Source organism: Ambystoma mexicanum, chromosome 2p (assembly GCF_040938575.1).
Source record: "Ambystoma mexicanum isolate Mex_15411 chromosome 2p, UKY_AmexF1_1, whole genome shotgun sequence".
Taxonomy (NCBI): domain Eukaryota; kingdom Metazoa; phylum Chordata; class Amphibia; order Caudata; family Ambystomatidae; genus Ambystoma; species Ambystoma mexicanum.
In genome coordinates, this window is record NC_090923.1 from 799,931,479 (window position 1) to 799,958,594 (window position 27,116).

General features: G+C 48.4%; 1 protein-coding gene across 4 annotated transcripts in view; it reads left to right on the forward strand.

Annotated features, from left to right (window-relative positions):
- Window positions 1-27,116, forward strand: part of DPF1 (double PHD fingers 1) — a 989,286-nt gene that overhangs the window by 877,258 nt on the left and 84,912 nt on the right. For all 4 annotated transcript variants that reach the window (XM_069644470.1, XM_069644468.1, XM_069644467.1 and 1 more), the window contains one exon: window positions 17,951-18,063. In XM_069644470.1, the coding sequence (XP_069500571.1) occupies window positions 17,951-18,063 (113 nt within the window). The remainder of the gene's footprint in view (window positions 1-17,950; window positions 18,064-27,116) is intronic.

Here is a 27,116-nt window from a genome sequence, read left to right on the forward strand (position 1 = left end):
AAAGCAGCGGACGGAAGTGCGAATACAGAGCTGGCAACAACAGCTGAAGGGGAGGCTGATGGCACGCAGTCCGCTGCCACCAGTTCAGTGGGTGAGGCAGCAGCCACAGCCTCACTCAGCGATGTGGATGTTGAAGTGGAGGAGTACGAGGACATTGATGGCACAATCCATGCCCCCCGTCACCCCCCAACACGCCACTTGGGCCGCACCGTTCAGCCCCATGCAGGATTCTGCGGTTCAACTGCACAGTCCGCATCTCAGAAGCACCCCAGAGGCCAGCCCTGCAATTGCACACCCAGCTGCAGCACCCTCTACCTCCGCAGCCCCCACTGACATGGAGGCACGCCTGTCAAGGGTAGAGGTCCGGCAGGACTCGATGCTCGAGCTGGTGCACCAGTATGTGGCCGAGGGCGAGGAAACACGCCGTGAGATCCGGGAGGCCAATGCTGGGACCATTGCGGCTATCAATTCAAGTGCCATTATGATCCGTGACAGTTTGGGGGCCATCACATAGGTCCTAAACAACATGCTTTCACACATGCAGCGCCAACAATCTGCACTGGCAGTGCAAATCCCATCCGCATCCACCCCATCGTCCACACCTACAAGCTCCGCTCCCTCAAGCCCAGTGCGGATGACGAGGCGCAGTGCAAGGCAGACAGAAATGCTGCCCCCGGACACACAAAAACGTCTGCAAATAGTGTGGGATGACAATGGGTGAGGGGGGAGGTGGTGTTGGTGGTGTTGAGGGGATTAAGGGGTTGTTTATTGGGTGGTATGGGGTGTTTATTGGGGTATGGGGTGTTTGGGTGTTTTGGGGCAAGGGGGAGGGCGTGTGAGTGGTGGAAGGAGGAAGCACTCTGTTGTAATTTTTATTAATACACCCGTTGTGTTCAAAATCATTTAATGCCTGGACATTGTTCATTTCGTGTGTGTTCATTCTATTCATGATAGCGCACAGTGCCCAACACCCCACACACCCTGTATCCATATCCACGCGGTCCCAGTGCTCAGTGTAGCACTGACACATAACCATCAACATCCCTGTGGTTCAGAAGTAATCGTCAATCAGTGATTGGCGTACAGCACGACCATCTTGTGCATCACGTACTGGCAGGTGTGCTGCTTCTCCTCCATCATCATCCTCACCATACTCACCCGGTGCATGTATGTCAATGTCAAGTGGCAGTGGTACATTTCTCCGGATGCACATGTTGTGCAGCATGACACAGACCATGGTGATCTTTGCCACCTTATCAGGGCCATAAAGGAGTGCTCCACCAGACCTGCTTAGGCAGCGGAACCGTGCCTTCAACAGGCCAAAGGGCTGCTCAATCACAACACGGGTACGGGTATGAACCAGATTCTACTCATCTTCGTGCCTGTTACGCAGGTCCCGCACAGGGGTAAGTAGCCACGGCTTCAAGGGATAGCCTCCATCACCTTCATGGGAGCCCAAAGAGGTATGTGTGAGTCAATCTGAGCTAACACCTTTAGGATTCACAGCCATGGCTGCAGCTATTTGGTGTCGACATGCACATGTCCCTGTATGTATGCACATAGGTTAATTTGATGCATTGTGTACTGCACTATCGTCTGTTAGTGTGGATTGCGTTGTACAGATGATGTAGGGTGTTCATTTGCATGCTGATGCGGAGGTACTGTGGATGCGGAACAATGTCTTGCCACCCATTATTGCAGTGTATGCTACTCTGTACCTAATCACACTAGCGGAATTGGAAGTTGTAATCATTAGTCATGCATCACTTGACATACCCATGGTGGCCTGCTTGTGCGTCTTGCATGTTGTCATTGATGTATAGCATTGATCTTATGTATGGCATTAATGTGTCATGTTCAGGTTGGGATATTCAAGACAACAATGTTTAGCTCTGAGTGCATTGTCCACTCACCGCCCAATCACACCCAGGTGGAGTATGCAAGCATCCCCCCATCCCACCCAGGTGGAGTATGCATCCCCCCCACCTCACAACCCTGATGCACTGCCATGGGCCAGTCGGGCAACTTACCGAGCAGCCAGGTACGTCAGCATGTCGCTCCATGTAACGGGGTAGCGTGGAGTTACGCAGCACCAGGGCATCATGTGTAGATCCGGGATATCGGGCGCAACAATGTGTGATGATCTTGCTGGAGTCACATACCATCTGCACATTGATGGAGTGGTATTGCTTGCGATTGCGGTACACCACCTCATTGGCATGAGGGGCCGCCAATTCTACATGGGTGCAGTCGAGGGCACCGACGCAATTGGGCATGCCTGCCAGTGCATGGAAGCATACTTTGGTGTCAGCGAGCTTCTGGCCAGTCCGTGGTAGGTAAATGTGGATGCTTGCATGCTTCAGGAAGGCATCAAGCACTTGGGTCAGCATGCGGAACAAGAGTGGTTGTGATATGCCATGCAGCTGCCCCACTGTGTGCTAGTAGGTGCCTCTGGCCAGGAAGTGGAGCACAGATACCACCTTTAGTAGAGGGGGGATGGCAGTGCGGTTTTCTATCAGGCTGACAATATCGTCGTGTATCATGTCCACTATGGAGGTGATGGTGTCATGGTCCAACCGGTACAGGGTGTGGATCTGCTCAGGGGTTAGATTGAATGGACTGGGTCTGATGCGAGGGATTGGTGGCTGCCTACGTGGTACCACTGGTGGAACTTGCTGGGCTTGTCTCACCCTGTGTCTCCTCTGTGCTGCCTGTTGTTATTGTAGCAGTACAGGCATGTCCTCCAGCCCCATGATTGCAAAGCTAGTGGGATCATTTTGGTGTAGGAAGGGGAGTGGTGTGTGGGTGTACTCCTTTTGCACTGGGACAGGCTCCATTGACTCCACCTGTGGAGATTGTGTGCACCAGTGGCAGTTGACTGCACTGCAGGTTGCTATTTGCGGGTGGTCCGCGATGCCTGTATTGCCGCCGTCGTGCATGCCCTAATTACCGCCTTCGGGATGCCGGTAAGAGCATGCCCGTGTAACTTGTGATGTCCTACTGTTAGCGGCATCCTGCTATTGGCGCCGTGAAAGGGCGCGTGTATGCGCGCATGCCGGTAAGAAGGGGCACGGTATGGGCGGTGGCGGTATTGGCGGGTTGTCGGCTCGTAATGGCCCGGACCCGTTAACGATGCCGGTAATGCCAATCCGCCTTCCTTTTTTCATTACCCCCATACTCGTAATGAGGCCATGGACTCCAACATTTTAATTGGTTGTGAACGGTTATCGCGTGCTGGTGTAGAATGGTGCCCCTAATGCAGGAGTGGGTGCCAAACACTATATAGTTTCAAAATCATTGCTTGCAATTAGTCAAATCAGATTAGAGGACACATTTGTGAACAGAGCATTCCGATTATTTTGCTAGAATACAGAGCACTCAACTAAAAATATTGTTGAATATTTATTTCCCACAAACGAAAACAGCCAATATTGCTGTCCTTCAGTAACATTTGCCATGCAAGTGATGTAACAATTTGTTTCTTAAGTACAACAACTTTGAATGTACTATCAATGCTGTCACTTGCAAGTTGGACTGTGGCATATTGGAGAACCAGTGTGAAGGGTGGGCCTGTCTTTCAGCAGCCAGCCTGTCAATATTGGGTTCGATTTTTGCAATAGCCAACCACTGGTTTTCTTCCACCTCCAGCTTTGACAGATTTTTAGTCTTTAGGGCTGCAAGTGCTGAGAATCCACTCTCTCATAAGTACGAGGTGCTGAAAGATAACAGTACATTGACTGCACATTTGGATAAAGTTGCAAACTCTGCAGGCACATGTTGCCAAATTCCACCAAATTCCAATTTTCTGAATTGGCTCTCCGGTATGCGGTCACTTTGAAGCTTCATAGTTCCTCCTGGAGTTGTATTGGGAGATGGGCCCCTGCGTCTGCTAGGAAAGGCTGAACCACCCAGTCATTCAGGTTACAATTGTTCTCTGGAAAGTACTTTTCTAGACTGGTTCTGAGAGCATTTAAATGGTTTCCTATTAGTTCAGCAACATGTGAAAGATCATGCTACGTCTCCTCAAGAGCATCTGCTAATAATGGAAACACATTGGTAATGCCGACATCAACCCTCCTCCTCCAAAGCTCCAGCTTCTTCTTGAATGCTGACATTTTTGCATTAATAGCAAATGATGTGGTTTCTGTGCCTTGCAGAGAGAGGTTTAGAAAATGTAGCTTTTCGAAGATGTTGCCAAGGTAAGCTAACAGTACAAACCAGAGTGAATCACACAGAGGCTCTGCTTTCGTCTGGTCTAAACCCAGTAGAAAGTGTCTCACTTCGTTCCTGAGTTCATATATCCGATTTAAAACCTTTCCCCTGGATAGCCACCTGACCTCCATGTGAAATAACAAAGCAGCATGGTCAGCTCCCATTTCTGCACAAAATATGGCAAACAGACGGGCTCTTGTGGGGTGCATCTTAATAACATTTACAATCTTTACAACAGAGGTCCGCACCTGTGTGAGCTCATGCCCCATAATGCGCACAGCCAAAGCTTCCTGGTGTATCATATAGTGTGTCCACACAATATGTGGAGCTACTGCCCACACTTTTGCTTTTAACCCAGCTCTAGCACCTCACATTGAAGGAGCACCATCTGTGCAAATACCAACACATGCCTCCCACTTTAGGCAGTGGGAATTTAGGAACTTGTTAACAATTTCAAAGAGTTCAGGTGCAGTTGCTCTGCCCTGAATTGGCTTACAAAATAAGATATCCTCCAACATTTCTTTTCCATGGCAGTACCTCACATAAGCAATCAAATGAGCTTATTTTGAAATGTCAGTGGCCTCATCCAACTGTAGGGTGAACTGGCTGTGTTTCAAGGGCGATATCAATTCTGTACTGATATCAAAGGACAGGTCAGCAATGTGGCGGCAAATTGTTATGTCTGACATAGGGATACTTTTGCATTTTTCTGCTGCACCCTGACCAAGCATTACCCGGTTGACAGCAAGATTTGTTAGGAGAATCTCAGCATCTGTCAGAGGCTTTTTGTTTTTGGCCAGAAAGTACACAATGTGGTAAGACACTTTCAAAGCATTTGCGGGTTCTGAGGCCACCATTTTTAAGTGTCTTTTTGGTTTTTTTTAGGCCTTGCAACTGCCGTACAAAGAAATCCCTGGTCTTTTTTGCTAAATCAGCATGTTTTGTCTCCAAATGCCGGCTTAATTTTGTTGGCTTCAGGCCGTCATATGCTAATGTAGCTCCACAAATCACACACTGCAGCTTCACTTCCCCAGCAACTGTGATCCATGAAATCCAAATAAGAGTCATCATATTTCCGTGTTTTTGTTATTGTTATTTTGCATTTATATAGCGCCTTATATACCATTGGTATGGTCTGAAGGCGCTGGTAGGTTGAACTTCCTTGGGAACCAAAGTTCATATCAGTAGAGGGAGTAGAGATAGTCAAAAAAGAGTGCGTGTGAGCACCGGGTATGTGTGCAGCTCGTGCGGGATCCGTGTGATAGCTGCTTTCTAGCGATAGGTGTGCCGGTGGAGAGGTCAGGAATATGTGTTAGTTCTGGCAGGATTTATCCAGATCGGATGTGGCTGCCTTAGGCCTGAGGAGAACGCCTGGCTGGGGGGTGTGTAACCAGCAGTGATTACTTAGAATGATGTGGAGTGAGCGGCGAGTGTTGGTATGAGAACAGTTATACCGAATGGTGTCATAGTATCTCTGTGTTCTAGTTGAGTGGTGATGTAAGGAGAGAGTAAGTGTGGCGGTGAGATAAGATGAGTTATATGCCCTTTCAGACATTCTCTGCAATCTAAGTCATACTATATTCGTCACATGCTCCTCTACGCACTCTCCTCCTCCCCACGACGCACTCACACCCACGACGCACTCACACCCACGACGCACTCACACCCACGACGCACTCACACCCTCTACGCACTCACCCCCTCTACGCACTCATCCCTTCTACGTACTAGTTCCTTCTACGTACTTGTCCCTTCTTGTCCCTTCTTGGCACTCGTCCCCTACTACGCACTCGTCCCCAATACGCACTCATCCCCCCTACGCACTCGTCCCCAGTACGCACTCATCCCCAGTATGCACTAATCCCCACTACGCACTCATCCCTATTACGCACTCATCCCCACTAGGCACTCATCCTCTCTACGCACTTATCTAACTCCCGCGCTCCTTTTGCTCCCCGCACTCAACTGCTCCCCGTACTCATCTGTTTTAAGCACTCGTGCCTTTCACGCATTCAATAGCACTATCCTGTCCTGTATATTCACCTCTACACTCATCTGTTCTAAACCTTCATCTGTTCTGTACACTCATTCACTCTGTATTCTTATCCACTCATATGTTCTATCAACTCATAAGCTTCATCCACTCACCCACTCTGTACACTTATCCACTCATACGCTCTAACACTCATCCGCCTTATCCACACATCCACTCATCTGCCCTATCCACTCATCAACCCTATCCACTCATTCTCTCATCCGTTCTACCTTCTCATTCACTCTATCAACTCAATCCACTCATCCGCCCTATCCACCCATCCTCTCAACCGTTCCATCCTCTCATCCACTCTATCCACTCATCCACTCTATCCACTCACCACTCAATCCATATCCACTCTTCCGCCCTATCTACTCATCCTCTCATTTGAATTTCTTTTGTCTGTTCCCACCTCTCCTTCTGCTTTTTGTTTGAGATCACTACCATCTTTGGGCACTAGGAAACGATCCAAATAAAAAAGGAGCCTGAATCTGTCAAAACGTTGCAAACTGGTTTCAAAAATAAAAAATGCATCCCAAATAAGAGTTAAAATGACTAACACCACATGCAAAGAGTTCAAATGAACCATGTGAAAAGGTTGGGGTGGAGGGAAACACCCCATGCAAAAATGGGTCAGAAATACTGGGAGGGGGAGAAATTGCAAGAGATTTTAAAAATGGCAAACATTCAAAAGTAACCATCTGAAAAGTTTGGGGAGTGGGGAGGGAAGCCCCACGCAAACATGGGTCAGAAACACTGGTTGGATTTAAAAAAAACATTGATACAAGTATCAGAAGACTTCCTATTCAGATCATGCAGTCCTAGCTAGATTTTCTTTTTGAAGTGTGGTCCCGGACTAGGGCGCAAACCACACTTGGACGCACATTGCACACGGTTCATTTAAACCTTCAGCACATCTACTCATCCAATGGCACACAGGGAAAATAAATCCTTACCTGTGTAACTGGGGCTAGTGCTTCACTGGATTTTCTTGCTGGGACACAGGTGGTTAGGTTGATAGACTGATGCTTGGAGCAGTGATGCTGCAATTAAAACGAACAGTAAGTCTAGGATACATGGGTCTACCTGAGACTTCAAAATTAAGATCAGATGAGCAGGAGTTAAAACCAGCTCTTGGGTGATAGGCATCAGAGAAAGGAACAGCCCCTGAAAATAAGTTTGAAATCCATGAGTCACACCGCACCACTGCCCCCCATGTCACTGACACCCCTGTCCCAAAGACGCCCTTCCCACCCACTCTCGATCGGCACAGGCACCCACCTGGGAAATACGAAGATTGGATGAAGGGCTGGAAAGACCGGTCAAAGTACGAGAAGGCAAAGGTCTTCTGGCGCACGTTTTGCAGCAGCAGGGTGGAGGAGTCTATGGGGGAGATGGAAGGCGTTAGATCAGAGGTAGGGGGGGGCATCACTGTTAAAAGCAGGCTTTCTACATGCTGAGCAGACTTGTTCCCCAAATGGGCATCTTAAATTTTCACAGAAAAAAAGCCATTTCCAAACTCGAAAGTGCTGCTTAAACTTGCATTCACGAGTTTGCCTTGAAATGTATTTCTTTTTTTGTCAGACTACCATACAAATACCCTGTAATTTCTGTGCCCCATCCTTTGTGTTTTATCACAGGTTATATTTATACAGATCCTATATGCTTGTCAAACTGCTTAATCACAACATAAATGCTCCTTTAATGCTGACAGCAGTTATTAGGAAATGAAACTCTGGGATCACGGGTGACAACTTTTGATTTTTTTCTACAGAGGCAGAAATAACCCCACTTTTGGAAAGAAGCATCATGAAAGAAATTTCACCATTCAAAAACTATTATTTTGAACATTTCATTAGAGCAGAGTTCAACTGCCAGCTCGGAAATTCCGCCACCACCTCCAAACTCCTGCTACCGGAGTAGCAAGGGTTTTAGAATGTGCATATTCGAACATGCACTTGTTGGCTCCAGGTGCAATAGGTGAGGAGGTAGAGGGGCATAGAGGGGCAGCTAAAGCAGGGGGACAGGTGTTGTACGATACCTGGCTCCCCCACAGCAGATTGCTGGAGCCTAGCAATCTGCCGTGGGTGAGACGTGTTGTGAAAACACCAGCAATTCAAGTTTCAGTCCCTGCTTGCCTCTGCTCCCCGTGCCCCCCAATGTGGGGCACAGAGGGAGTGGGGTGCTGGAGGACCGTGAGCACTTAAACCAGTGCTGCAGAACAGCTGGAAACTCAGAAAACTTCAACGCAGTCTGGATACGCAATCCAAATGCAGGAAAGCGTGGGTCCAGGCTGCGTTTATTTCCTGTTTCGTGGCCAATCCCCCATCACGTTGCACTGACTGATGGGCTCCCCGTTGCACATGGTCAGTTCAGTGCAGGAGAAAAAAAAATCTCGTTTTTGCCATCCTGCATCGCGTGCCCCCCCAGGCATGGGAGAGAACCTTGTGATTTTCTGGGATAGGTAAGGTGGGGCAGACTTGGAGATGCATCTGTGGTTAACAGATAAGGTTTTGAAAATGATCCGTTCTCGAATCGGGAGCCAATGCACAGTTCTGCGTGTGGCCAATATGTGTTGAGATTTCTGAATGTTGAGGGATGCACGAAGAGCATGTTTTTGTATGATATGTATTATTTGGAGATTTTGTGCAGTGTTACCCGCAAAGAGCATGTTGCAATAATCAAGCCTGGTGCTGATCACTGCATGAGCGATAGTTAGGCTGCTGTCTGTGCTTAGGAAAGGTCTGGAGGCGTTGATCAGTTTGGTTGTGTATGCTGCCGAGGGGGAGATGGCGTTTACTTGGCACGTCAGTGAGAAGGTGGGATCGATGTAGACCCCTTTTTTCACTTTTTCACTAAGGTTTTCACTGAGGCGGAGAGCGAGTGGTTTTTTTGGTCCTAAATTCCAGGAGGTCAGGGTTGAACCGTGAGTTGATGTAGCCAGTGGGTTTGGCTTTCTGGAGTGCTAGGGTGGTAATGGTGTCTGCTGCGTCAATTAGGGTCACGGCATAGAGATCTGCTAATACATTGGGGTCATGTGTGCTATGGTGTTCCTGTTTGAGTGGGTTGAGAAGGAGTAGGATGCAATCTCTGGTGAGTTTGCGTGAAATGCGCGCAATTGATGAGTTTGGAGTGTGTGATCGACAAGGTGATGATGTTTTGGTCGGACCATGGGCAGGGTGAGTGTAGCGGACAGCGGGTAAAAAAAACTGCTTTTTTAAAAATAAAAATGGAATAAAAGTTTGTCGATATTTTTGCGCTCGATACACATATAGTAATTATTTGTGTAGTCTATATGATGACATATTTTAAAAAAATCAACCAGGAAATACTATATTAGATTGCACTATAGTGGCAATTGACTTTATATATGGTGCAGCACTTCAGAGATTCAGAGAGAGGCCATCTCTAGCATGAAAATAAGGTACGCTCTTTTCTTCATTGCTTTACTGAGACTGACATTCAATCAGATGCAACTAATAGTTACTTTCTGCTGTTCGGACAAATAACATGACTCCCAGCAGTCTGCCGTGAATTTGATTGGCAATTGGATGTTTTGCCTTGAGAGGGAACCATGTGTAGAGTGGGGATAGAACATATTTTTCTCAGGTTGATAAAACCAACATTTGAAGCACTGACATGCAGACTGAGATATTTATTAAATTGGTTAGCAACCAGCTTTTTTAAGTGGGAGATACACAGCATGTGCCTTTGATCTCTTTACACGTAGCTTTGTCACATTTAATATCATAGTATAATATTACTTTCTTTGTTTATTGGTGACTGGTAAGCCCAAGCACTGCTTGATAGTGGTTTCAGAGCACTAAACAAGGGGGGTGAGAGATCAGTGAGAAAACAGGCCACGGGATACTTTAACAGCTAAATGAAGGGTCGCCTTCCCATTTCTGTAAAGTTGTTGAGAACATTTGGCTGCCCCACCAGTGGTGAAACAGTTGTGCAAGGCTCCATGTGTTTCAGTCTCACAAGACCCATGTTGACAATTTCTTTTTAGTTGTGTGCATTTCCATCATTTCACATTACAGTAACTTTGCAGCACAAATTATGACAATCACGTTAATCATTTTTGTAGTGCCGAGTACAAATCGCATTGTCTATTGCCACTTTCATGGTAAGTGTTGCTATTATGCAACTCAGTGATACTCGTTTTCAGACACTGTGCAAGAGAAGGAATTTAGCTGCACTGTCTACCCCTTCTAGCACACATCATGTTATAGACATCCTGCATCACCTACAAAGCAGCCACAACCAAAACACAGCTTTCTTTGGCCCAAAAACCCACCATCTCCGGAGGCCAGCGTACCACCAGACAGATGCCACAACATGGCCAGAGTTGGACGATAGAACTACAAGGGGTGGGGGGCTATAAAAAAAGCCTTTTCCTGTTGCACGCCCTATCTCTGGAATAAGTTACCAATGCAGATAAGGCTGGTCTACTCCATCCTGCACTTCAGAGACTATCTCACCAATTGCAGTTCACTCCACTTAACCATATTTCTCCACACACACCCCAAATCCTCCAGAGCTCGCCCCCCCCAACATCTCCTCTTACCATTGCAGGTTCTCTGCTGCCCCTGCAACCCTCTTATTGTCTGGGTGCATTCTCTATGTACAACGTTCCATTGCTTCCCAAGTTGGGTTATGCTTTATAAATCTCATACATTCATACAAAAGTCCCTACAGTTGGCCGGTAACGCTTCTGCAAACATCGCCAGACATGCCACCTAGTTTTAAAGTCTCTGTGGTAGAAAAAGCAAACCTTTGACTACATTTGAGAAACAAGGCGGAAAGCTGAAGAAGTATATTCCTATTTTTAAGAGGCGTCATTAAATGTGGCTTTATCCAAGGCAAGGAGGAGGTGAATTCCATGCATAGAGTTATTTGAAAGCCGCTATTGCTTTGCAGTGGAGAGGATTTTAGTCCGCTTATAATATGCATTGATGGGCCCTTTAACTATCCTAACAAACTTGAAATTAAAGAACACGTACATTATTTCGATGGGGCAGTTATAAATGGCCTTGCCTTATGTTCCACAGACTTGCTCCCATAACAGCAGGGAGTAGGCATTGTTGTCGCATCACTTGATAGTGGTAAATAATCCTGAGGTTGTGATTGACAGTAATTACAGGCATCATGAATAGGGGAGTCACATTTTTCACCAAGCTCTTCCTGGTAGCCTTTCGCTGTCCATGTCAATAGCAGCAGCCCATAACATCATGCACGGCATCAAATTCAGCAAATATTTACATTTCTAGAAACTAATACTAAAAAGATTCCAATATTATGGAAAGGTCAATTAGGGAATGTACAACGTAAACGCATCTGTGACTTGGCTTGCAATAATAGTTCTATGTTTTTCTGTACCATCCTCGGAAGGATTAATGGTCGAGTAGGTCCTACATATACGGACATATACAAAACAATTCTCAAACAATACCACATGAACCTCCTCAGCCTCTCAATCTCAACAGGTAAACTACCAAAGGCCTTCAAATCAGCCTACATCAAGCCGCTACTCAAAGACACAACAGGAAACGTAGAGGATTTATCTAACTATAAACCCATCTCCAACATACCGTACATAGCCAAACTGCTAGAAACGTACACTAACCCAAGAATTCATAGAAGAGCATTGCTTCTAGACCAGGTACAAGTTGGTTTCAGACCTATGAGAGGAACAGAATCAGCTCTCCACTCAATATGGGATGACCTAAAAACAAACACAGACTCAGACAACAGTACCGCCCTGATTCTCCTTGATCTGTCTTCAGCTTTCGACACTGTCAACCACACCATCCTCATAAAGAGATTAGAAGGATTAGGGATAACAGACACTGCCCTACTATGGATCAAATCCTTCCTAACAAACAGAACAGGAACAGTATGGATGAAACCTTTTAAATCCAAACCCAGAAACTCCACGTGCGGATTACCACACGGTTCATCCTTCTCCCCGCTGCTATTCAGCATCTACATGTACCTACTAATCAAACTCATCAAAAAACACAGACTCACATGCTACAACTACGCCGACGATACCCAAATAATCTTCAACATACAAGATACCCGAGAAGAAAACACCACACTAGAGAATTGCCTTCGTGACATATTCAACTGGATGAACCTCAACCATCTCAATATAAACCCAGGCAAAACAGAGATAATGATCGTCTCAAAAAAGGGAGGAGACATATACATCCCCTGGCCAAGAGAGCTCGGCTCCACACCAGAATCATCATCAACTGTAAAAAACCTAGGGGTCCTGATGGATAACAATATCACTCTAGAGCCACAAGTAAACTCAGTAATCAAGAAACGTTTCTTCCTCCTGCGAGCATCAAAAGGATCCTACCGTTCCTGTCGTTCGCCAACAAAACACTTACCATCATCGCTCTGATCATGTCCAGAGTAGACTATGCCAACAGCCTAAACCTGGGAATGGACGAACGACTTCAAAAAAAACTGCAACGCATACAGAATGCAGGAGCCAGCCTCCTCCTCAAGCTACCCCGAAGAGAACACATCACACCCGCGCTAAAAATACTACACTGGCTACCACTAAAACAACGAATAAAGTTCAAGTCCATGTGCATCACGCACAGAGCAGTACACAAACAAGGCGCAGAATTCCTAAGCGACAAACTACGCCTACATCAACCGACAAGAACACTAAGATCAAGCACTGACATACGCCTGGAAACAAAACCCTACAACAGAAAAAAACTTGGAGGATCCTTTTTCTCCCACCAAGCACCCAAAGCCTGGAATGACCTACCTAAGAATATACGGAGCACAACAAACCACCTAGCATTCAGGAAACTCCTCAAATCATGGCTCTTCACAGGGTAACCACAACGGTGACGCACCAGAATGCGCAGACATTAAAACAACGATGAAAATAACTCCAATCCCGGCCACTCCCAACATGGACAAACACTCAAACCAAAGAACTAACCACTCGACAGAGCATAAAATAGCTTGGAAAACAGCCACAAAAGGAAGGCTCCAGAGAATGAACACATACTTAGACCCAGACGAAAGCCCTCAAGTGACTCACCCACTCGCGCGTACCGGACGCACCATATCCAGACCGGCAGGCGCATTTAGATAGAATTGAGAATATTAGCATGGCCACACGTGGATGGAATTGTGGTCCGCGTCGCATCTAGAGGGGACTTTGAATGCTACCATGCCCGCCCTTAGACAGAACTGTGAATATTAGCATGTCTACATCTAGTCAGAATTGAGACTATCAGCCTGCATCGCATCTAGATAGGACCATGAATGTTGGCATGCCCGCACCTAGGTGGAAGTTTAATGCCAACATACCCACACCTAGATAGATTTGTGAAATATTAGCCAGCGTCGCATTTGGATAGGACTTCGAACGTTAGCATGCCCGCACCTATGCAAAACTTGAAGACTAGCACAGGCCACACATAGAATTGTAGACATTGGCCTGTGTCGCATCTAGATGGGATTGATTGAAGGATAGCAAACCAGCGCCTAGATGAAACTTGAATGTTGGCGTGTGCCACACTTGGAATTGTGAACACCAGCCTGCGTAGCATCCAGATAGGGTTGCGAATGATAACATGCCCACACCTGGACAGATCTCTAGACGCTAGCTTGCGCCGCATCGGGATGGGACTGTGAATGTTGGCTTGCCCGCACCCGGATAGCGTTCTGAACATTGGCCCGTGCCGCATCCAGATAGAGTTGTGGGAGTCAACTGGCGCCACACTGGGACAGAACTGCAAATGCTAGCATGCCAAAGGTCAGGTAACCCACTAACCAATATAGGCTCAAACTCTGCATACTTAGCTCACTCAAAAAACTCACACAACCATCTCTGGCACAACAAGCCGCACGCACTTCACAACACTGCTACAACACATAAGCCGGACCAACAGCACACGCGGCCTGTCACCGATCCAATACCCGCACCAAAGCTCAGCATCTGGTGTATACCGAGTTGAAGCTGCCAACAGAACACCACTCCTCTCACTATCCTACTCCCTCTTCACCTACTAACCCACCCCACCTTATCATTTACAGATCTGCCAGAGCGCCTGGGGACCAATTCCGTTGGTGACGGTGCGCGGTACAAATACCTTTAACATTTAACATTCTACAGTGCTTCTATCCTGCCATGGCCTGCTGGCTTTGCACTCTGCCATGAACTCCCACTCTACTGCTGAACTATTGCTCATGTTCATAGTTCACGCTCAGTATGTGTACCCTATGGGTCTGATTCGTAAAGTATTTTCATTGCGAATATCCCTTTGAAAAACGCTTTGTAGATCAGGCCCAATATGTTGGAGAGAACCTTTCACTGCAGCAGCCACTGTGTGCACCTATGCGTGCAAACCTGTGTATGTCTGTGTGATGTGTCTGGAGTATTTAGAGGCATCTACAGGGATTCTACACACAATCTATCTATTCTGTGTGTAATGGGCTGGTCGCCACTGGCAAAAGAATATTGGGGCCTGCCCCTGTTCAACTAAAAACTCCATTCGGATTAAATGATGGTGATGGCTCAAAAAGTGAAACAATCTATCATTGAATTGATACAATCCCACAACAGATTTAGCCAGAAGGACTGAGTAAACATCTATTCAGGGGGCAGTTAGACCCTGTCCCTCTTTCAATTCAATGTTAATATTTTGGGTGTGGTCACTGAGCACTGAGTCTCACTGAAGCTGGTAATGGAAAACCAGAATTGGGCTGAGTTGCAAGGATAGTGGTAATGAGGGTGTGGGGGGCAAGGGGGACTGGTCCTCAGAAAGGTAGAGGTGCATGGAGGAAGCATATGGGGCTATTGATGGCTAAATGCTGGTCCTAGTGAGTAATGCTGATTTTTGAATGATGAAGATGTAGGGCTAGCACTTGGCAGAATGTGACAAATAAACTTCTGGGGCACCAGTGATCCAGAGATGATTATCGGTGTCTAAACCATCAATCAGCCCCACACCTCTAGTACACCAGAAGGGATCCAAACAAATTGGAAACACAAGCAAATTATAATCCTCCTTGTTCCCAACTTTGATAATGTGGACGGAACAGCAGGCTTATCTCCGCAAGGTCGTGGATCGTTGGTTAGTTGCAATATAGACACTGGTTGATCCTTCCAGATAGCAATGACATCATCAACTCCATGCAGGCCAGATTTCGGATGGGAAGGAGCACGATCGACCAGTGTTTCTGACTGCAACCTATTGTCCAAAAATATGTCACCTTAAGGCAGATCAAACTATATGCCGTGTTTATAGACCTTAAAACGGCTTTCAATGGGGTTCCCCGAAGGATTTTGTGGCAGGTGTTGTCAAGAAAGGGGTATTGGATCTCCATTAGAGGTCCTTGTACCCTCCGGGTTTTCCCTCCTTGCTTCTTTCACCTACATTTGGCTTCACTTATTGATCAACTTTTGCTTCACCTGAGATTCTTTTTGGGTGCATCACAAAGTGTCTGTAGTGTTTCTTACTTTGCCTGAACATATAGAAGCATCTTCCAGGAAGTGCAGCCACGTGCAGGTTGTCCACTCCATGGTGGTGGTCCCGCCGCAGGGATCTCTGATTTTGACCCTTTGAGGTACAGGTTGTTTCTTTTATATAGTTGTGGATGTTTTGCCAGTATTCCAGGTTTCTATTCTGTTCTACTGGATCCTTCTCTAGATGCAGATGGATCTGTGTGTCATTAGCAGACATTGGGAATTGCAGCTGATAAAGCATGATGACCATTGCTAGTGGGTACATATATAGATGTTAAAAAGAAATCCCTCAGCCCAAAGTTCTCTGTGAGGCACTGCAAGAGATGTTGTTTAATGTTGAGGGAGCAGAAATGGCAGGAACTTCCTTGCTTCTGTACAGGAAGGAGCAAATCTATTTAAAAGATGCGTCAGAGATCGCAGACCACTTCACCAAATGGTCAAAGTGGATTGCATGATCCACAATGTCATACGCTGCAGGTGCATCAATTAGCCTCATTAGCAGAATCAGTAAGGATAGTCTCTGTGCCTTTGCCTGGTGTGACGCTGGACTGTCCATCTTGAATATTGCACAGTTTCTCGTCAAAGCTTTATAACTGGCGAGTTACCCCCTTGCTTCCAAGAATGTTCTTGCGAATGAAAGATCAGAGCTCTGCCGGGAGTTACCCAAGGCCAATGGGTCTGCTGTTGATTTATTTCATAGGGAGCAGTGCTATCATGGCTTGCTTGAGGGAGAGGTTTAGCACATTGAAGAATTCTGGGCAAAAGCCACAATATTTTCATGGAATCATCACTACAGGCGCTTCTTTTCTCCTATGGTCAATAAGTAGCACCTCCGTTGACATTAGGGGGACAATATGTGAAGACTCAATTTCAGTGTTGCAGTATAAGTGAATGTTTAGGTTTTCTTAGTGGAACAAAATTCAGGCATTCAAATTACTTCTAGTCCTGGGATCACACCTCCAGTAAGATCGGCTCTATGTTATTCTGCCACACGTTAAATGTTGTGGGTGAAAATACTGGCAGCATTTATTTTCCTTTTGTGTCAAGAGAGGGGGAAACCCTCCTGTAACTCTCAGGCCACCTCTATCCTAACCACTTTCTCACTATCCCCCTGCTATCAGTGGATAAAAGGGAATCCTGTTGCCAGCATTTTCACCGACGGCATTTGACATGCAACAGAATGACCTTTTACAGTGAAATCGTCATCCTGTCCTGCAGAATCCTTCCTTCCCTAGTGCCTTAACTCCCCTCCAAAGTCCCACCCAATATACTGACTCTACACTCCTGCCCTCACCCGGCGTTCACCTGTTTTCCAATGGAAGCAGATGATTTGCTTCCCGAGCAGTCCGCATTTGAATCCCTTGCCCTAGGCCCCTACCAGACTTTCAATCAATTCTCTTCCCCAGTGCAGTGCAATGCAATGGAATGGCCAGACTGTCTAAGTGTAGGCACGGACTCAGGTTATGGTCATATAGTCCAGTTTGGCTAGCATGCCTTTGTTTTATAACTAAATGTCAGAGAGATTTCGGTACCAGCATCGCGTTTGGTTTTGAAACACAGTAGATTTGTGGTTGAAATACAGTATAGAGCAGGCTTTATCATGATGTCAACGTAGCTTTTAGCATATTCCAGTCATTGATACTCTATCAAAATGACTGATACATTCATTTTCCTACAACGGAGAAGACTCAAGGTCAGCCCTCTAGGTCCTCAGGGATAGGACCATCATACATGGTCAGGTGTAACACAGGGAGACACACAACCATGTGCAGGGCCAAGCATGGAGGTCTAAACCCTACTGGGACTTCAAACTCATTCCCCCAAACACTCCCATGCCGCCTCCCTTCTGCCACTGCTGTTCCGTCTTTAAAAGGCACTTTCATGGTTTATTTTATGAAATATGTAGCATTTAAATGGGTCCCTATATGGTACTGCATCGTCCATTAAGAATACAAAATTCCTGACAAAATGTTAAAAAGTTAGATTTCCCTTGTCACCCCTTTCTTGTTCACTTCACCAGACACTCCATATTTCCTGTGTGTTATGTGTTGGTCTTGTTTATGTTCTGTTCTGGCAGTGCTCCTGGCACTTCCTACCTGAGTGCAGTGTTTGATTGTTTTTTTCTGGCAGACAAAGATGCTCTTGTGAAGATTTTCTTAGATAACATGTTCCTTCTGCTGTTGTCTCTATCGCAGGTCACCCATCCTGTTTACAGTTCACAGTAAACATGACGGCGGCTGTGCGGACCTACCGCTGGCAGTGCATCGAGTGCAAGTCGTGCAGCCTCTGTGGCACCTCGGAAAATGATGTGAGTACCAACAACAGAGCCAGCTGAAGATGTGTCAGGGCTCCCATTTGAACGTGCTGTTTGGGGACTCCATTGCCTACAGCTGGGAAATACAGTCTGTGGGGGTCATTACGAGTTTGGAGGCAGCCATGGTGCTACTAGCACCATGGCTGCCTCCAAAACCGGGTCCGGGGTCTCTGAATGGGGACTTACCGGGTCATTCCAATCTTGGAGGACCCGGTAAGTCCCCATTCAGAAAACCATTCCCCATTCCCATTTGAGCCCCCACAGGGCTCATGGGAATGGGGAAGGAGCTAATAATGGGCCTGCAAATTGCGGGCCCGTTATTAGCTCCATGGTCCCTTAACGGGTCCCGCTAAAACAGGCTGGTAAAACCAGCCGGTCCTGGTAGGACCCGCTAAGGGACCTCGTAATATGGCAGTAGGGGGTTAACAGCACCGGCAGCCTTACCGGTGCCGTTAACCCCCTACCGACATGTTTGGAATGACCCCCTGTGTCATCTGTGGGGCGCTTAGATAATAATGGAGACATGGGCCTCATTACGAGTCGAGCGGTAGGGGATAACGGGCACCGGTAAGGAGACCGGTGCCGGTAATCCACTACCGCCCGATTCCGAGAGCCCCTAACGGGAAGCGCTAGGGACGTGTGGTCACGTCCCTTACGGGTCCCGTTAGGGGACCAGGCCGCTAATTACGGGCCTGCCATTAGCAGGCCCGTAAATAGCTCCTTCCCCATTCCCATTGAGCCCTATGGGGGCTCAAATGGGAATGGGGAATGGTTGGTGCAATGGGGACTTACCGGTCCCACCAGGGTCGGACTAAACCGGTAAATCCTCATTGCACCACACCGGACTCGGTCCCGTTATTGGTGGCAGTCATGGTGCAAATAGCGCCATGACTACCACCAATCTCGGAATGAGGCACATAAAAGAACAAAGCTGCAGATTATCACAAGACAGGCAGGCTGTGGGAAGCTGAAACACCAGATATCCACTGGAAGACTATTAATCCCTCTTTGTCGGCATAGTGCTAATGTCATGGAAACCAGAGCAAAAAGTCAACAAGGGGATAAGAATTTTGTTGGACACTGCAAAGCCAGACAGAGTTGACGGCCTGAGGGCGCCAGCAAAGGCAGCCTGTAAAGTGCACATTTAATGGCCTGAATTAAAGAAGTGTATTATTATTCCTCCACCTAAAAAGAAGCTCTCTAGATGCATTGTTGAATGCACATGTCTGTCATCCGTTTGCATAGAAGAAATTAACGAGCCATGGTTATGTAATGCCATATTGAATGATCTCCATATCCGTTAAACATGGCTACATTTGATGCATCGCGCTACTACATTTGAAGAATCAAGCTTCTATTGCCCACCCTCCCTAGTAACATTATGAAACAACCTAACTACAGTAAGCATCTATATGCTACATCTGCTAATACATGATAATAATGTATTATTATTCCCCCATTGCTTGTTGCTCCTTATGTATGGAGTGTGATGCAAAGTGTTCTTGTATAGCACACTTCTGCCATTTTGACAGCTTCATGACGCATGGTTCTGAAATAGAGTCATAAGCCTTTCTCGTCATTTTGACTAAGTGGGGAGTGCTTATCTGGACTTGAGGGTACATTACATTGATACGAATATTCACAAAAGCAACATAGACTAATTTCTGGAGTGTATGGAATCATTTCTTCTCACCCATTATCTTGTGCTGTGTCAACATGTCTCCCTTTCTTTTAATTCACACTGTTTGCGAGACAAGAGGATCATAGTGTAGATTTTGACTTCTACTGTAGTAGGACTAGAGGAGGCCAGAACTAAAGCCAAAAAATTACTTAATGAAGCTGATAAAAGATATTCAGCAGACACATAAAGTGCTAAGCACTAAAAGAAATCCTGGGCGGAAACGGAAGCAGTCAGAAGACAAATGTCTTTTTCACCAGTAGAGCACAACATACGCCTTTTAGGACTAATACGCCTTAAATCAGGAAAGATATACATGAAGACACCCTGTAAGCCTGCCGTTCAAAGGTAGAAAATAATTAGATAGATGTAAACTACTGAGAATGAACAAGATAATACAGTATTGGGAAAGAAGTACAAAAGGGGGATGATTCGCAGATTTCATCAACAAATGTACACAACAGTCAACAAGGAGATGCAAACAAATAACCTGGACAAAAACAAATTAAATAAGAGCCACTGAACCCAAACTAGGAGGCGTTCTCTAAATCAGGGTTGTAACCTTTGGCCCTCCAGATATTGTGAACTAGAACTTCACTCTGACCTAGCCAGCATAGTCAATGGTGAGGCATCATGGGAATCAGTCAAAAACATGTATAGTGCCCCACGTTGCTGACTCCTGCTCTTAATCAATAAGATTGGATAAAATGGTTTCTCAGCGTTGCCTACCAAGACATTTTTGGGGAACAATGTGCCACTTTTTTTTTTATTCTTGCCATATACAATTAGAAGATGCATTCCGAAATACAGAGAGGCAGTTAATAGTTAACCCTTTGAGTACCTTTAGAACTTAGATATATGTGCATCTCTCTGCTCCCAACATTTCCCTAACTCCATGTACTCCGCTGCACCCACCCGGGCCCCTTCCAAAGCCCAACCCGAGACACTCTGTGCTGTCCCCGGGCTGTATTTTTCTCTGGTCCTTTGTGTCAGATGGTAAGACTTACATGCATTTCTATGCACTTTGTAATATGATTTTCAGTTGGTTGTGGAGGAATGAATATTCCAGTGAAAAAGCTTTAGTTAAGGGACTGTTAAGGTGAATACGTTCAGTGCAATAAACCCCTTGAAATTCAGTGGAAAAAACTTTAGTTGAAGTGCATCTTTAACGCTAACCCCCGAAATTTGTCTGGTTCTGAAAGCTGTGTCATACATTGAGTGGCATTAAGCACACTGATGACATCACAAATGGCATCACACATGACATCACTTATGGCACCATGAGTGACTTCACCAGTACAGCAGATCAAATGTGCAAGAAAGGGAGATGCAAAATTTAAAAAGCGTGTTCCTTCATATAAGGATGGTACGAGTTTGCATTTAAAAATACTGTCCATTTACAACTAGAGATTCCGGTTTTCGGTGACTACCAAAGAAATCTGGCAAATGTCCCCCAGAATTGTTGTTTCCTTCCTCGGGGGTCTCCAATAAACACCATTATTTTAATTTATGTATTTATCAACATAGCCCAGGGAGTGGGATTTGAAACCTGTTTCTCAGTGTGTTGTCTAATAAAGAGGCATTGCCAATGAGCCACTGAGGCCAAGTAACAGACGTTTGGTTTCAATACGATGCTTCAAATGATTGGTTCAAAGTGGGCCGCCTACTTTAGTATGCTCTTTTATTTCGTTTTCGTTGGAACAGGTCGGAGCTTGCGGAAGAGTGAGTCTTGTCTGCAGGAGCTCAGATTCCAGAAAGCATATTTTACTTGTGTTTCTTATCACTCATCTGTGTCTCTTCACTGACATGAGAGGTTGCTTAACTTTGTAGATTCCTCATTAATCCCCGCAAATTAGGCATGTGCTTGGTTCAGAGTTTTTATTAGCATCCCAAAAGTCTTCCAAACATTTTCTACTATCCCAAAGTGTCACACATTTCCCCAGGAAGGCTGTGAACTGGCGTGATACTATGCAACTGATGATAGCATGGAATTATTGGCATAATCATGAAATTCCACTTTGATGACACTCAGTGCTGTAAACCTTTTATTTCATTTCAATATGATGGTTCTAAGTGGGCAGCCTACTTTAATATGGCTCTTTTATTTGGTTTTCATTGGAGCAGGTCTGAGCTGGAAGAAGAGTGAGTCTTGTCTGCCAGAGCATAGATTCCAGAAAGCATATTTTACCAGTGTTTCTTGTCACCCATCTGTCAGGCCGATTCATGTAATTCCTCTCAAAAGTGTCGCACACGGCTGGCGCACAGCGTGCCCGTGCGAATGTCTGCGCCAGCCGCATGCGATAAAATCAATTTCCGCGCACAGCGTATTCATGGATTCCCACCTCCAAAAGCAGACGTGGCGCAGAGTGGCGCAGCGACCCTGCAGCAGCGCCAGTTACGCCCCCAAGAACGCCCTCGCGCAAGGAAAAGCCATCAAGATTGCAAAACCATCGCAAAGGGCTGCGCCAACCCTGTACCAGTTTACTGGACTGGCAAACAGCAAACGCAAAGCGGGGAACGCGTATTACGGGTGTAGGGAACACACGTGCGTGAGAAGTTTCACACGCGACCTGGCCTGGGGGAGCGTGTGCGTGTATTTCAGGGGTGCGCGAGAAGTATTACACGCGAATGGCCTGGGTGCGTGTATTTCAGGGGTGCGCAAGAAGTTCCACAGGCGATTGGCCTGGCGCATGGATTTCAGGGGCTCGCGGGTGGTTTCACACGCGATCGGGCCTGTGGGAGCGTGTGCGTGTATTTCAGGTGTGCGCGAGAAGTTCCACACGCGATTGGCCTGGGCGCGTGTATTTCAGGGGCTCACGGGTGGTTTCACACGCGATCGGGCCTGGGGGAGCGTGTGCGTGTATTTCAGGGGTGTGCGAGAAGTTCCACACGCGATTGGCCTGGGCGTGTGTATTTCAGGGGCTCGCGGGCGGTTTCACACGCGATCGGGCCTGGGGGAGCATGTGCGTGTATTTCAGGGGTGCGCGAGAAGTTCCACACGTGATTGGCATGGGCGCGTGTATTTCAGGGGCTCGCGGGTGGTTTCACATGCAATCGGGCCTGGGGGAGCGTGTGCGTGTATTTCAGGGGTGCGCGAGAAGTTCCACACGCGATTGGCCTGGGCGCGTGTATTTCAGGGGCTCGCGGGTGGTTTCACACGCGATCGGGCCTGGGGGAGCGTGTGCGTGTATTTCAGGGGTGCGCGAGAAGTTCCACACGCGATTGGCCTGGGCGCGTGTATTTCAGGGGCTCGCGGGTGGTTTCAGACGCGATCGGGCCTGGGGGAGCGTGTGTGTGTGTGTGTATTTCAGGGGTGCGCGAGAAGTTCCACACGCGATTGGCCTGGACACGTGTATTTCAGGGGCTCGCGGGTGGTCTCACACGCGGTCGGGCCTGGGGGAGCGTGTGCGTGTATTTCAGGGGTGCGCGGGAAGTTTCACACGCGATTGGGCTGCGTGCGTGTATTTCAGGGGTGCGCGGGAAGTTTCACACGCAATTGGGCTGCGTGCGTGTATTTCAGGGGTGCGCGAGAAGTTCCACACGCGATTGGCCTGGGCGCCTGCATCTCAGGGGCTCGCAGGTTGTTTCACACGCGATCGGGCCTGGGGGAGCGTGTGCATGTATTTCAGGGGTGCGCGGGAAGTTTCACACGTGATTGGGCTGCGTGCGTGTATTTCAGGGGTGCGCGGGAAGTTCCACACGCGATTGGCCTGGGCGTGTGTATTTCAGGGGTGCGCGGGAAGTTTCACACGCGATTGGGCTGCGTGCGTGTATTTCAGAGGTGCGTGGGAAGTTCCACACGCGATTTCATCAGGGTACGTGTATTACAGGGGTGCGCGGGGAGCACCACACGTGAATTGCACGTGTGGGTCCTCCCAGGTGTTCCCTCTACACCCTCCACGGCCCCTGCAGGTGGCTCACACCACAGGGGCCTACCCTGCACATGTCCTGCAGGCACACCATCCACCATGGCCATGCCCCCCAGCCAACCCACATGTCAACTTGCACTACTGCCCACCAACGCATGTCCCCCTGCACCCCCAGCCACCAGGGGCACCCTCCACCAGGCCCCCACCCATGTCTCCCATCCCCCCGCCCCCAGCACTGTGGGGCACCTGCCAGCAGGCCCCCACCCATGTCCAACTCATGTTCCCCACCACCCCCACCCCCCAGCACTGTGGGGCACCTGCCAGCAGGCCCCCACCCATGTCCAACTCATGTTTCCCACCACCCCCACCCCCCAGCACTGTGGGGCACCTGCCAGCAGGCCCCCACCCATGTCCAACTCATGTTCCCCACCCCCCCAACCCCCAGCACTGTGGGGCACCTGCCAGCAGGCCCCCACCCATGTCCAACTCATGTTCCCCACCCCACCACCCCCCAGCAGTGCAGGGGCACCCTCCACCAGGCCCTCGCCCATGTCCCATCCATGCCCCCCTGCACCTGGGTCCCAACAATCCCCAATCATGTCCGTAATGGTCATCCTCCCCTGCCAAAAGGCCCAACCAACTATCACATCCAACCACATATCAAATGCAATTACACACCCAATGTAAATAATGCAAATGAACACATGTCTGTCACACACAATGGCTGCAAGTGAATGTTAAAACACCCAACATGACATGCATGAAAGCAATGAGATGATACGACACATTGAAGGATGAGAATAAAAATGTATTGAAAATCAACTTGAATGGAAATGAAATTAGAAGAACCACAAAGCAAAACAACCAAAAGAAGATGAATGTCCATGAAAAAAATCAAAAACACACAGCACAATCAAAATGAATGGTGTCCAAAGTCACAGTCAGAAAAGTAATCCAAGTGTAAATGATAAACAAAAACCATTGCTCCATGGCGATGAAAAAAATCCCAAAAATAAAAGAATCCATTGAAGAACTACTTACAAGATAATCCCGGGTCCATGAGCCCAACCAAATGAAACCTAACTACGACAACTAACTAAAAACTGAACTATATACAAAAATGTGGCGCATTGTCCAATAGCAACCAAATAAAAAAAAAATTAAAGGAAACTTAACACTAACTATATAACTATATACAACAGCGGCGGGCAAGTCCAGCGGCTCACTCCGTGGTGTTCCGGGCCAGGGCATCATCCAACTCCTGTTCGATGTCCCGGAGGCGGTCCTGTTCCATGGCCCCGAGGGTCTGCAGGGACGACGCCGTCTCCTCCTCCAACCCCCTGCGGATTGCCTCGAGGCACTCGGCCCGCCTCAGGGCCCTCCGCATGGAGTTCTCCGACCTGACCATTGTGAGCCGCGCCTCTTCCGCCCGCCGCCGCTCCGCACCTATATGCTGGCCCAACCGCTGCCACACGGAAGACACTTCCCGTCCTGGGCCTCCGGCCGATGCCTGCCCCTCCGATGTTGATGGCCCCGAGCCATGATGCCTCCCACGTTGACTCCGCTGCTGCCTCCGACGCCACTGCCTCTGCCAGCACGACGGCATCCAGGCTGATGGAATCCACCGACGCCGTCGTGCACGTGCCCTGCCTGATGATGCCGGCACATCCTACATCTGGTGGGGTACAGTTGCTGTGGTGTCCACCCCTGCTGGACCTCTGACTCCCGACTGTGGCAGGGATGGGATCCCCACCGAGCTGGCTGCATTGGTCAGGGCAGGTCCACAGGGGGCCCTGGTGGCATCTGGGCCGGAAGACGGGAAGGAGAACGACTGGCGTATAGTCTCCATAGAGGAGGAGAGGGCCGCCAGATTGGCCGACACGTGCAGGAAACCCCCGAACATGGACGATCCCAATTGGTCCACGTCGGCACGGTGCTCTTCGTGATGACGTGCGTGCTCCTCCTGGGAAGCACGCACGGCATCACGAATCACAGCCGTGCGCATCGCGACCCCAATCAGGACCTTCTCCATACGGCCAGGGGTCCCCTCGTCCGCAGGTGGAGGGGAGTCAGATGACATGGACATCCCCTCTACCTGCGGACGGGCCTGGGACGGGGAATCCCTGCTGGTGCATGGTGGTGCACCCACAGGGTCAGGAACAGCGACATGCACAGGCCCCTCCACGGTGACCTGTGCTGCCTCCTGCCCCTGGACTGCACCACTTGCACCAGCAGGGATGCCCCCACCAGGCCCCATGTGCGCCTCAGTGGCGGCCTCCTCCTCCTCTGTGGAAACCACCAACCTGGATGGCTCCTCACCGTCGTCTGCCGTAGCAGGCCCCTGTGGCGGCTCACCCACCCCTTCCGCTGCAGCCGTGGGGGCATCCCCGCCGCCTTGCTCCACAGCGCCGTCTCCGCCCTCTTCTTCACTAGCCGCTGCGTAGAGGGAGACATAGAACACAAGCATCAGGGTACTGTACAATGGTCCCCTAGACAGGAAGCAATAGCAGATGAGTGCCACTGTCAAAGTACACTTCCATCATGTCCCTCCACAACACATGTGTCAGTCCAGGCAAACACACACACAGTGACAGTCATGGTGCATGCCATGGACATTTCCATACATGTCCAATGGACTCTCGAAACATACAATGTAATGGAACTCACATGCATCATGGATCATGCCTATCACATGCACACACTTCACCTCAGTCACATCCATCTGGCCCCGTACACCCCAATCACAGTGGATACAAGGATGACTAGGCTGCATCAGTGAATCTGTAAATTGTCACAGACATGTGTCATGCATCCATGGCATTCACAAGTCACAGACACGCAGGTCAGGCACATAGACATGGATACCATATATGTACCTGGCATCAGCACCCATCCCTCACCCCCACCCATGTCCAGGAACAGAGAATGCCATGCTCTCATGTGTACAATCTGCATAGGGCTCCCCATGTCGCATTTAAACACATGCAACAACCGTGCGGTTCACACATTACTGGTCGCACATGCATTACCATGATGTCCCTGCACACATACATGCGTACATGGCCTATGTCACACATACAGGCAATTATCAGATAACCAGCACACTGCAACATGCCCTGTCTCACACAGCAATGCTTGGCCACTTACCGCTCAACTCCAGACGGGTCTCCCTCTCAAGGACCTGGGCGTGGAGCGCTGGGTGTACGCGTTCCAGGACCCTCATCTGGATGGAACTCCTGCGGCCCCGGCCCCCCTCCACGAGGCGCCGGGCCTTTATGAGGGTCCTGCACCTCAAGTCCTCCCAGCGCTTCTTGACCTTCTGGATGGTGCAGGTTGCCACTACCTCCGCGTTGATGGCAACCACACAGTCGGCCCAGATCCTCTCCGGTCCTTCCTTGTTGGCGCGGGACGATCCGAAGAGGGCATCATACTGCCCCAGGACTTGCTCCACCAGGACACCAACTTTGGTGGCAGTGAAGCTGGTGCCCCTCTGCCCCTCT